This window comes from Leptodactylus fuscus, chromosome 8, assembly GCF_031893055.1.
Source record: "Leptodactylus fuscus isolate aLepFus1 chromosome 8, aLepFus1.hap2, whole genome shotgun sequence".
Taxonomy (NCBI): domain Eukaryota; kingdom Metazoa; phylum Chordata; class Amphibia; order Anura; family Leptodactylidae; genus Leptodactylus; species Leptodactylus fuscus.
The window spans coordinates 86448281-86461777 of NC_134272.1; the positions used below are offsets into that span (position 1 = coordinate 86448281).

Sequence of the window (13497 nt, forward strand, 5' to 3'; positions counted from 1 at the left end):
CTTTCTGCCTGTTTGTTTTGTATTTTACAAAGTAAAGCACAAAAACTTGAAAACAATTCTCGAGGTTGATGTTTGACGGTAATCGGAGCAGAATTTTTCAATAATTCAATATGTTTATCTTCAGAAATGACAAAGCTGTGTTTGGTAGTACAGTCGCTCATACGCATGTAAAGTCACATGATAAAATTCTTTCAACCTCAGCCACCACTAGGTGGAGCTCACTGCACAGGGATTTATACAGCTCTTATTGACCATCTTTACTAAGCTCCCCCTAGTGGTGACTGCAGTGATGTCACCAGAACAGGGAGATCAGTGTCTTTTATTTCCATGAGTGTTCTGTATTGCTAGTCCCTGGAAGATGGCACTAGCCATCGAAACCGACCCTTCACAAGCAATAAGTTATTAGGAGAACCTTATCAACTTCTTTTAAAAGCAAAATTTCTGTTCACACCTGTGTTTTCCCACCACTGACTGACAAGGTAGTAATGGCGGCATGAGGGTTGTTGTTAGGTCTGTAATGATGTCATATGTTCCTTCTTCTTACCGCCATATGTGGCTTATATTACAGACGTCCACTAGTCAGGCTGTCTTCACCCTCCAGTCCGGTGTTTGTCAACTCTTCAGAGAGACCCTGAGCAAGAAGGGATTTGTTGAGATTCAGACTCCCAAAATCATATCAGGTAAGTGCAACTGATGCCGCTATGTAACACTGTGCACAAGAGACGGTTCTGACTGACCAATGTTTATTTCACTTTTCCAGCGGCCAGTGAAGGAGGAGCCAATGTATTCACCGTGTCCTACTTCAAAACCAGCGCCTATCTAGCCCAGTCCCCGCAGCTATACAAGCAAATGTGTATCTGTGCTGACTTTGAGAAGGTGTTTTGCATTGGGCCAGGTAACAATTCAGTCTGTACCCCTATATGTTAGGAATGGATTATACTGAAAATCACCTTATCAATTTACAGCTAAATACATACTACGAATAATATAACTACTATAATACTGCCCCTATGTACAAGAATATAACTACTATAATACTACTCCTATGTACAAGAATATAACTACTATAATACTACTCCTATGTACAAGAATATAACTACTATAATACTGCTCCTATGTACAAGAATATAACTACTATAATACTACTCCTATGTACAAGAATATAACTACTATAATACTACTCCTATGTACAAGAATATAACTACTATAATACTACCTCCTATGTACAAGAATATAACTACTATAATACTACCTCCTATGTACAAGAATATAACTACTATAATACTGCTCCTATGTACAAGAATATAACTACTATAATACTACTCCTATGTACAAGAATATAACTACTATAATACTACACCTATGTACTAGAATATAACTACTATAATACTACTGCTATGTACAAGAATATAACTACTATAATACTACTCCTATATACAAGAATATAACTACTATAATACTACTCCTATGTACAAGAATATAACTACTATAATACTGCCTCCTATGTACAAGAATATAACTACTATAATACTGCTCCTATGTACAAGAATATAACTACTATAATACTACTCGTATGTACAAGAATATAACTACTATAATACTACTCATATGTACAAGATTATAACTACTATAATACTGCTCCTATGTACAAGAATATAACTACTATAATACTACTCCTATGTACAAGAATATAACTACTATAATACTAGTCCTATGTACAAGAATATAACTATTATAATACTACCTCCTATGTACAAGAATATAACTACTATAATACTACTCCTATGTACAAGAATATAACTACTATAATACTGCCCCCTATGTACAAGAATATAACTACTATAATACTACCTCCTATGTACAAGAATATAACTACTATAATACTACCTCCTATGTACAAGAATATAACTACTATAATACTACTCCTATGTACAAGAATATAACTACTATAATACTGCCCCCTATGTACAAGAATATAACTACTATAATACTACCTCCTATGTACAACAATATAACTACTATAATACTACCTCCTATGTACAAGAATATAACTACTATAATACTGCTCCTATGTACAAGAATATAACTACTATAATACTACACCTATGTACTAGAATATAACTACTATAATACTACTGCTATGTACAAGAATATAACTACTATAATACTACTCCTATGTACAAGAATATAACTACTATAATACTGCCTCCTATGTACAAGAATATAACTACTATAATACTGCTCCTATGTACAAGAATATAACTACTATAATACTACTCGTATGTACAAGAATATAACTACTATAATACTACTCCTATGTACAAGAATATAACTACTATAATACTACTCATATGTACAAGATTATAACTACTATAATACTGCTCCTATGTACAAGAATATAACTACTATAATACTACTCCTTTGTACAAGAATATAACTACTATAATACTAGTCCTATGTACAAGAATATAACTACTATAATACTGCTCCTATGTACAAGAATATAACTACTATAATACTACCTCCTATATACAAGAATATAACTACTATAATACTGCTCCTATGTACAAGAATATAACTACTATAATACTACTCCTATGTACAAGAATATAACTACTATAATACTACTCCTATGTACAAGAATATAACTACTATAATACTGCTCCTATGTACAAGAATATAACTACTATAATACTACCTCCTATGTACAAGAATATAACTACTATAATACTGCTCCTATGTACAAGAATATAACTACTATAATACTGCCCCCTATGTATAAGAATATAACTACTATAATACTACCTCCTATGTACAAGAATATAACTACTATAATACTACTCCTATGTACAAGAATATAACTACTATAATACTACCTCCTATGTACAAGAATATAACTACTATAATACTGCCCCCTATGTATAAGAATATAACTACTATAATACTGGCACTGTGTATATCTCTGGGTCACTTGATATAACATATGTGCTTTTGCATGCTGTGTGTAATTTATTTCCTATATGTCGGTATTATATGACATGTTGCATTTTGGGATTTATGAGGCTTTTTCAGCAGATGACATTACTTCTTGGCGGTGACATTTCTTTGGGCTATGACCAGTATGGCGTTGTGCGTTGAGTTCTGTATAATTAGCAGCGTCTTTTCGCGGATCTAATGTCTGTATAATTATCACACAACGATTCTCTTTTGCCAGGAGGAACATCATTTGACATTAGGAATATTCTCTCATTCTCTGCAGAGTAATTTGATTTTCAGAGTGAATGATTTAAAAAAAAAAAAATTCTGTCTCTCATTCGCGTCTGGACATGCGACCGATGACACCCAGGGGCGCTGACATGTGTGTATTATATCTAATGGGGAACAAGTTGTCAGATCTGTCCCGATGTTTCCTTGTAGGGGGAGCAACTTTGTGTTCCTTTTACTGAATTCCAAATCTCCTGCTTTGTTTCCCAAAACCATAGAGGTAAAGCGGTTTTCCAGGCATAATCGTAGATGATCTAGCCTTAGAGTAGGTCATCTAGTAAAGATCAGCAGAGGTCCAAGAGCTGACTGGTCCTCCATACACTTCTGTAGGACATCCAAGAGCTGATAGGTCCTCCATACACTTCTGTAGGACATCCAAGAGGTGACTGGTTCTCCATAAACTTCTGTAGGACATCCAAGAGCTGACAGGTCCTCCATACACTTCTGTAGGATATCCAAGAGGTGACAGGTCCTCCATGCACTTCTTTAGGACATCCAAGAGGTGCCTAGTCCTCCATACACTTCTGTAGGACATCCAAGAGCTGACTGGTCCTCCATACACTTCTGTAGGACATCCAAGAGCTGATAGGTACTGCATACACTTCTGTAGGATATCCAAGAGGTGACTGGTCCTCCATGCACTTCTGTAGGACATCCAAGAGCTGACTGGTCCTCCATACACTTCTGTTGGACATCCAAGAGCTGATAGGTACTGCATACACTTCTGTAGGATATCCAAGAGGTGACTGGTCCTCCATGCACTTCTTTAGGACATCCAAGAGGTGCCTAGTCCTCCATACACTTCTGTAGGACATCCAAGAGCTGAAAGGTTCTCCATACACTTCTGTAGGACATCCAAGAGCTGATAGGTCCTCCATACACTTCTGTAGGACATCCAAGAGGTGACTGGTTCTCCATAAACTTCTGTAGGACATCCAAGAGCTGACAGGTCCTCCATACACTTCTGTAGGATATCCAAGAGGTGACAGGTCCTCCATGCACTTCTTTAGGACATCCAAGAGGTGCCTAGTCCTCCATACACTTCTGTAGGACATCCAAGAGCTGACTGGTCCTCCATACACTTCTGTAGGACATCCAAGAGCTGATAGGTACTGCATACACTTCTGTAGGATATCCAAGAGGTGACTGGTCCTCCATGCACTTCTGTAGGACATCCAAGAGCTGACTGGTCCTCCATACACTTCTGTTGGACATCCAAGAGCTGATAGGTACTGCATACACTTCTGTAGGATATCCAAGAGGTGACTGGTCCTCCATGCACTTCTTTAGGACATCCAAGAGGTGCCTAGTCCTCCATACACTTCTGTAGGACATCCAAGAGCTGAAAGGTTCTCCATACACTTCTGTAGGACATCCAAGAGGTGACAGGTCCTCCATACACTTCTGTAGGACATCCAAGAGGTGACAGGTCCTCCATACACTTCTGTAGGACATCCAAAAGGTGACTAGTTCTCCATACACTTTGATTGGAATTCCAAGAGATGATCGGTCCTCCATACATTTCTATAGGATTTCCAAAAGGTGACAGACCCCATGCACTTCTGTAAGACTTCCTGTGTGACAGGTCCTCCATACTCTTTTTTTTTTTTTTTTTTTTTTTTTTTTTTTGGGGGGGGACTTTTGCATATAGCAGGGAGGCTTGGCTAGTCCTGAAGTCCCATAAATAGGATCGGCACTCCCTGCACCTCGGAGATGTGGGTCAGGGTCCCCGATTCTTTAGACCTGCCTCTATAAGACCTGTGTATATGCTAGAAATGTCTCAGATGGGAATTCTCCTTTGTAACAAATCTGTGCTCTGTTTCCCCCTCTAGTGGCAGCCACAGGTCATTACCTCGTACATAGGTTGCAGGCTGGTCTGATGATGTCACTGACACATGGCTGTCATCCCTATACGCAGCGTCAACGGCTTGTATGGCAATAAACTGAAGCATCATTTTTTGATATTTCTCATATATTAATTTACTTTAGTTTTACCCATTTTTCAGATCCCTGTAGATAGCGATTCCCTCCCACCGGCCTTTCTATGTGATCTGCGCATACATGTGACATAGTCTGGACTGCAGGATGACACATGTTGTCTGCGCTGACACATTGTAGCAAATAATTAAGACAGGTGAGACCTGTGCTATTGGTGTATTCTGCTCATAGAGGATTGTGTGGTCTGGATACAAGTGTAACAAACCCTCAGCGGTGAGAAGTCAGCCCAGGGCGGCTTTCCTCATCCATAGATATAAGCGTGTCCGCTCTTGTGTACTGACAGCAAGCAGAGATACTGAACATGGTGAAAAATGAACACAAATTCTGCTATAAAGTTGGAGAACGTTTCATTGTACCCGGACAGGCCTTATTGTAGGTGGTCGGGTGATCTCCCCGGCTGTAGGGGGTCTGTACCCCCCAGAAACATCTAATTTGTGCCCTCACAGGGGCACGGCCATTGGGTTACACAGGAATAGACTGCTATACGGTCTGTAGTGGAGTTTGGAGCCCTCTAGTGGATCTCTGTTGTAACTGCAGTCCTTATTTTCTTTATCATGTCTCCAATATAAAAATTCTAAAAAAAAATGTAGGAATTTTTTCGTATGTTGTAATTTCCTGACGACTCGTTTCCTTTTCTTACAGTTTTCCGTGCGGAGGATTCCAACACTCATCGGCACTTGACGGAATTCGTAGGCCTGGATATCGAGATGGCATTCAACTACCATTATCACGAAGTTGTGGACCAGATTGCAGACACCCTGGTGCAGATATTTAAGGGATTACAAGAAAGGTAATGTGACTGAGGACTTACTGTCCTGGGTAGGTGTCCCTACAATACCCAGATATGGGACTGTGAGCTGATAATAGACATCGCACCTACTATCGGGCTGGCTGGAGACTCGCATTGTCCGTCCGCCTGCTGTGACATTACATGAAGCCTCTGCTGCAACAATGGTGATAAATCAGAGAAACCTCAGTGGCCCTTATTCTGCAGGACAACGGCTCCCTCTAGTGTTGGAAGCAGCTATTGCATGTTCACAGCTCTATAGTCAGTACAGGGTGGTCCAGCTCGCAGCTTTCTAGCGAAATAAATTAATTTGTATTGCTTTTTTTCCCCGTTAGGTTTCAGACAGAAATCCAGACTGTAGGTAAACAGTTTCCTTCTGAGCCGTTCAAGTTCCTGGAGCCCACACTGCGCCTGGAGTACCGCGAGGGGTTGGCGATGTTACGTGAGGCCGGAGTGGAGATGGGGGATGAAGAAGACCTCAGGTATGGCGTGTAGACATTGATTTCTGTAATACAGTCTGAGTGTACACGTCACATTATCACAGCTCCTATTACTATTGGCTGACCGCTATACAGTATACAGAGCCCTCTGCTTCTGGCTCCGTACACTGTATAGTACTGGGCCCTGCAGCAGTCCAGAGAAGCTGATAGGTCAGCGCCCCACAGGTATACAGGAACAGGCCGGGGTCCAGTTATGGGACCCCTGCAAATGACCTGTCCTGTGGATGTGAAGCCATAAAGCCCCCCTGCCCGGGGCACACCTCATGGACTGACTTTCTTTTTCCCCGCAGCACTCCCAATGAGAAGCTTCTGGGACGGTTAGTGAAAGAAAAGGTGAGTGTAAATGTCCGCACATGCTGAGAGATATGACCGCTCTGGTGTGTCCATGTCCTGCGTTACTTCCTTTTATTACATCTTTATATTAAGAAAGAGAAGGCATGACTGGACCTGTGAGCTGACAATCTAATATGTGGTGAACAGGAGTATCCTGATGTGTAATTCTGTGCAATGTTCTCTTCATCTCTCAGTACGACACCGATTTTTACATCCTTGATAAATATCCATTGGCTGTGAGACCCTTCTACACGATGCCGGACCCTCAGGACCCTGTGAGTATTATACAGCTAGGACCCCCAGTATTGGTGCGCCCCAGTCCTAGGACCCCCAGTGTTGGTGTGCGCAGTCCTAGGACCCCCAGTGTCTCTGTGCCTCAGTCCTAGGACCCCCAGTGTTGGTGTGCACAGTCCTAGGACCCCCAGTGTCGGTGTGCCTCAGTCCTAGGACCCCCAGTGTCAGTGTGCCTCCATCCTAGGACCCCCAGTGTCGGTGTGCCTCAGTCCTAGGACCCCCAGTGTCGCTGTGCCTCCATCCTAGGACCCCCAGTGTCGGTGTGCCTCAGTCCTAGGACCCCCAGTGTCGCTGTGCCTCAGTCTTAGGACCCCCAGTGTCGGTGTGCCTCATTCCTAGGACCCCCCAGTGTCGCTGTGCCTCAGTCCTAGGACCCCCAGTGTCGCTGTGCCTCAGTCCTAGGACCCCCAGTGTCGGTGTGCCTCAGTCCTAGGACCTCCAGTGTCGGTGTGCCTCAGTCCTAGGTCCCCCAGTGTCGGTGTGCCTCAGTCCTAGGACCCCCAGTGTCTCTGTGCCTCAGTCCTAGGACCCCCAGTGTCGGTGTGCCTCAGTCCTAGGACCCCCAGTGTCGGTGTGCCTCAGTCCTAGGACCCCCCAGTGTTGCTGTGCCTCAGTCCTAGGACCCCTAGTGTCGGTGTGCCTCATTCCTAGGACCCCCAGTGTCGGTGTGCCTCATTCCTAGGACCCCCAGTGTCGGTGTGCCTCATTCCTAGGACCCCCCAGTGTCGCTGTGCCTCAGTCCTAGGACCCCCAGTGTCGCTGTGCCTCAGTCCTAGGACCCCCAGTGTCGCTGTGCCTCAGTCCTAGGACCCCCAGTGTCGCTGTGCCTCAGTCCTAGGACCCCCAGTGTCGCTGTGCCTCAGTCCTAGGACCCCCAGTGTCGCTGTGCCTCAGTCCTAGGACCCCCAGTGTCTGTGTGCCTCAGTCCTAGGACCCCCAGTGTCGGTGTGCCTCAGTCCTAGGACCCCCAGTGTCGGTGTGCCTCAGTCCTAGGACCACGAGTGTCGCTGTGCCTCAGTCCTAGGACCCCCAGTGTTTGTTATTTGCTCTTAGGCTCCATTGAGATCACATTTGTTTAGCAGATCCCTTTAATAGATGCAATAAAAGGACTTACCTGTAAATTCAATCTGTTTTTGCCCAGAAATATTCCAACTCCTACGACATGTTTATGAGGGGAGAGGAGATCCTGTCCGGTGCTCAGAGAGTGCACGACGCTCAGCTGCTGACAGAGCGGGCACAGCATCATGGGATAGGTAAGAAATACGGTATTACACATATACTGTACAGCACAATGGTCACGTAGGGTAAAGTATTAGACCCTTGTGCTGCATCTTATGTTTTCCTTCACTACTCAGTGCAAGCACATGAGCCTGCACAGGAGCTGTATACACAATACGGGGGGTTGTTATTCCACACTATAGTATCTACCTACGTTACCTCTTATTGCTGACTCTTGTGTACAATATATTTCTGCTCTACAAACCTTTATAAAATCTAGAAAATGTTATTTTTTTTCTCCCTATTTCTTAAGACTTGGAGAAAATCAAGGCGTACATTGACTCCTTCCGTTTCGGAGCCCCCCCTCATGCCGGTGGTGGTATTGGTAAGTAATCCTGGTTGTATTATTATGTCGTAGGCTGATGTATATCGGAGTATATCACTTTCTCTCCCTGTATTTCAGGTCTGGAGCGTGTCACCATGCTGTACCTGGGCCTGCACAATGTCCGTCAAACCTCCATGTTCCCCCGTGACCCCAAGAGACTCACCCCATAAGATGCCGCAGCCCCGGACTCACCTGCTAACCACCCCCTTATTCTGCACTTTGGATGTCGTAACGCCGGGCTGCCGCTAGTCCTGATAGATCTCCTCCTGGTCCGCACAGGGTTAGGTATCCTGTAGGTAATGGCCCCCTAATCCTGCCAGAAATCCTCTCCGGGCCGGACACCTGACCCCTCCTCATAGACACTAGCAGAGCCAAGCGCAGGGTTTTCTATAATAACTTCCTAACATTCGCTGCTGCAGGATTTTAATGTTTTCACGATCGCCTTAATCATCTTTTATAACGGGACAGAAATAGAAAGTGCAAAACACTGGAATAGCAGGCCGATAATAAACGTATTGATTACAATCGGAGGTCACATGACTTCTTGGCGGGAGGGGAGTAAATGGGGGTCTCCGATACGGAGACTGAAGGTCCTGCTAAACTTTATTGGGCGCCAGGGGACTTATCATATTGATTGCTGCAGCCTCTTCACTTATCAAGCACAGCGCCGTACGTTGTATAGTGGCTGTGCTTGGTATTGCAGCTCAGTCCCTTGCATTTGAATGGTACTGAGCTGCAACCTAGTCATGTGACCAGTGGATGCTGGTCACATGAGAAGAGAAAGTGGAGCTCAATATCATAGTCCCGGGTAACCCCTTTAACCCATTCCTGTGAAATGTTTCAGATAACATGCTCTGTGCACACACTACACCAGCAGGGGGCATCACACAGCTTTTAAAGGCGTCTTCCAATTGCTGTGAGTTATCAGGGTCCCCATTCTTTTGAAGGGTGGAGGTCTCAGTGATCAGACAGGTATTACCTATGCTGTGGATATGGGATAACTTGTAATAACAGGAGTACCCCTCAGGAATTGCCCCCTCTATGTGTCACCCCCTTCTAATAACCGGAGAGAAGAGCTGGTGACATAGAGGGGGCCTATTCGTGTAGATTATGAATGAGCATTGATTTCAATGACCAGCATGTGATACTACATTACCCCTGTAGAGGGCGCTGCAGGAGAATGACATATTTGCACAGACTATATAAGATTAGGTTTAGGCCACAACACCAAAGATCCCTGTGTTACCCCACAATACCACCAATGTCAGAGAATGGAGTTGTATTGCGCCCCCAAGGGGCAGGTGGATTTCTTGCTGGTAACCAGGTCGAGCAGCGCATGGATCCGAGTTTTACTAGCTCATATGATGGCTTTCTTCCAAAAGCAGAACTTCATCTGTCCACAGGCCATGTCTAGTATTGTAGCTCAGTGACTGGGACTGAGCTGCAATACCAGATGCAACCTGTGAACAGGAGTGGCGCTGTTTTTGGAAGAAATCGATCATGTTTTCCTGATACACAATCCCAGTTCGTTGTGCTGATCCCTTCTGTCGTCCTCTTGGAGTCCTTGAATGTTGTATTCTCCTTCCATATGTCTGGTAGCAGAGTCGTATATTCAGTCCGGTGACACGTGAACCGTCCTATCTCGCCGCACCTGTAACGCCGCTGTCAGGATGGCTCCATATATTAGGAATACAGTTGTTATCCGTGTAGCATGCGGCGCCCAGATAAGTGAGATTTATGAGCTGTATCTCAATGTCATCCAGGCACAGTCCTCAGCCGTAAAACTTCTCGCTCGTCTTTCCCAAGTTGCATCTCGTACGAATCGGGCTGAGCAGACCACGAGGGACCTGGAGCGCCCCCTACAGCCTCATCACCAATGGTTAACCAAAATGTAATTACCCAGAAAGCAACGTGTCATTACATCTGGTGGTGGCGCCAAACTGCTGTGAGGACCCCCTACCCCACATGCCCGGGCATCAAACTTGTCCTTTAGTCTGCTGGGTCCTAAATCAGGCCTGTTGTCGGGATGGGTGAGGTCCCAGCGGCTGCACCCCTAATAATCCCAGTTATGTGGGTAGTACATGGGGGAAACATTAGAAGGGAATGTCTCTCTCTAAAACAAACAAAAAAAGTTTCCTATGTTAAATTTTTTCAAATTTTTGTTGATTTTATTTTTAAAAAAAGTACTATATTCCCTACTATTTTTACTCTGGCCACTAGCCTGACACTTGCCAATTCTGTAACGGTTTTCTTTGCAGCAGTCACCTCATTTACATTACGGAAAGGATTACAATAGAAGGTAACACCTCTATAGCTAACACGACTGATCCATCATTACATCACTACTGACAATAGATGATGTCATAGCCCCCTCCCTGCACAGAGCATGCCCAGAAAACTCTCCCATAGGCCTCAATGAGTCGCCATGACCGCTCTGCTGCCACAATTCGGAGATGACTTCAGTCCCCGCCGGTCAATTCCTTAGAAGGCAGAAACACCTTCGTTGACTCCATTAATACAAACCCTGGCCGAACGTGAAGGGTTAACACTCTGCGTTGCGCTGTTATAAGTTATTACGGACGGGTCGCCCAGTGACGGCAGAGCAATCACATTAAATGATATCGGTTTCGGCAGCTCCATCTTTCGTTAAACTTCCTGATGGCTTCCGGCTCTCTGCCCGGCGCAGGCATAAATACAGCAGGCAATTTCATCCTGACAACTCTAGACGTGTCTGAAATACAGCGGCGGGGGTTGTGGGCGCAGGAGATGGCGGTTATACTGGACTCCTGTGGACTCTCTGCCTCCTATAGGGTGGCCACTGACATCGGTGACTTATTAGGGTGACCATTGGCTCCTCTATAGGTGTGCGGACACTCTGACCCTTAAAGGGCCACGCACCCTATAGCCAGCAGTGTGGTAGGGGGCTGGTATTAGTCACACAGGAAGGCTCTCAGCTTAATTTTTTTTTTTTTTTTTTTTTGAGGGCTTAATGTTTGCGGGACAATTCTTCATATTGGTGCCATTTATTATCATGTACAATATGCTGGGAAACCATTGAGAATGGAGAGGAACTGGAGAAAAACTGCGTTCGTGCGACTTTCTTATGGGTTTAATTTTTACCGTATTGACTGCGCCGCCAGGACGACATGTCCCCTGTATTCTATGGGTCAGTACGATTCGGGGGATACCAAACTTAGATATAGTGTGACGTTATTAACCCTTTAAGCAGTCACGAAATTAAAATAATATGGAAATGAAATTTAAACACTTCATTTTTTTTCAATAAAATTCAAAAAAATTCATTTAGCCCTAAAATTAACACATTCACAAGGGGTTAAAGGAGAAAATACATCTAACAGTTTGCTAGGCGCACAGAAATCCCCCACATGTGGGTGTAACCTGATGTTTGGGCAGACGGCAGCACACAGAAGGGAAGGGGCGACACTGGGTGTCTGAAAAGCGGATTTTTTTTTGATTTTTTTTTCTTTGGGGGGGGGGTATAGTGTATCATGCGCAGATCCCTAAAATACCAATGCAATGGAAACCCTCCAAAAGTGCCCCCAACCTTCATCAAGGGGTCTAGAGAGCGTTCTGACCCCACAGCTGTTTCACAGATTTTATTAAAATTGGGATGTGAAAATTAAAAATGACTAAAACGTCACTTTATCCCCAAATTTTTCAACCAGCTCCCACAGGTTACACAATGACTCCTGAACAAGGCAGTACCCCTTATGTGGGTGTAATCTTCTGTATGGGTGCATGGATACACCCCTCAAGGAATTTATCAAGGGGTATTATCATTCTGAGCCCATTAGTGCTTCCCAAAAATGAATATACAAAGTTAAAATGTGATTTTTATATAAATATGCCATTCCGGTGCCCAATATGTTGCCGTACTGTCCAACTTTTGAACAACACAAAGAGGGACAAATGTAAATTTACCCCCGCCCACTTTTATGTTGACTCCGCCCATTCTCTTTCATTTCCCCCGACACAGTATAATCCTCCTCCAGTCACCCGCACATTATATGCCCCCACATTGTAATGTCTCCCTTCTAACTGCCCCACAGTATTAGGTCCCTCTCCTGGTGTCCCTGGTTAAACATGAAACTGGATCAGCTGGAGGGGAACATTAGCAATGGGGGTAGTTGGAGGGGGCAATAAATAAATGGCAGATGAAGTGGGACATTAAACGGTGGGCAACTAGAAGCAGACATTAAACCATAGGGGTAGCTGAAGGGTGACATTAAACTGGGGGAACTAGAGGCAGACAGGTCCCCCTCCAGCTCCTCTCACAGTTTAATGCCCTCTCCAGTTGTCCCCCAGTTTAAGTGCCCCCTTTATCTGCTCCATTTCATGTCCCCTCCTCCATCTCTGCCCCTGGTTTCATTTCATGTCCCGTGGAAATCAGGACGGTTGGGCGGTATGCGTTGCGCCCAGTTTGTGGCATCAGAGACCTGCACTCCTAAAACTATTAAGTGGCCTATCCCGTGGGCAAAAAAATGACCTATGTGGGTGTACACTGCAGCTTGGGCACACAGCAGGGCTTAAGAGGGAAAGAGCACTGCGCTTTTTAACTTTTGGGGTACAGATTTAGAGGGACTTTCTGGACGCCATGTTGTTTTTGCAGAGCCCTGGAGGTGCCAGTAAACTGGAATTCTCCAAGAAGTGGCCCCATTTTGTAGGGGCAATTTTAGGGTCTCTGCAAATGTGACATG

At 44.4% G+C, this 13497-nt stretch overlaps 1 protein-coding gene across 1 annotated transcript in view; it reads left to right on the plus strand.

Annotated features, from left to right (window-relative positions):
• Positions 1 to 9304, plus strand: part of DARS1 (aspartyl-tRNA synthetase 1) — a 66738-nt gene extending 57434 nt beyond the window's left edge. The window contains exons 10-18 of the mRNA XM_075284554.1: positions 569 to 680; positions 761 to 895; positions 5905 to 6052; positions 6385 to 6531; positions 6840 to 6882; positions 7077 to 7157; positions 8318 to 8429; positions 8708 to 8779; positions 8858 to 9304. Of these exons, the coding sequence (XP_075140655.1) occupies positions 569 to 680; positions 761 to 895; positions 5905 to 6052; positions 6385 to 6531; positions 6840 to 6882; positions 7077 to 7157; positions 8318 to 8429; positions 8708 to 8779; positions 8858 to 8949 (942 nt within the window). The 3' untranslated portion in view covers positions 8950 to 9304. The remainder of the gene's footprint in view (positions 1 to 568; positions 681 to 760; positions 896 to 5904; positions 6053 to 6384; positions 6532 to 6839; positions 6883 to 7076; positions 7158 to 8317; positions 8430 to 8707; positions 8780 to 8857) is intronic.
• The last annotated feature ends 4193 nt before the right edge of the window (positions 9305 to 13497 follow it).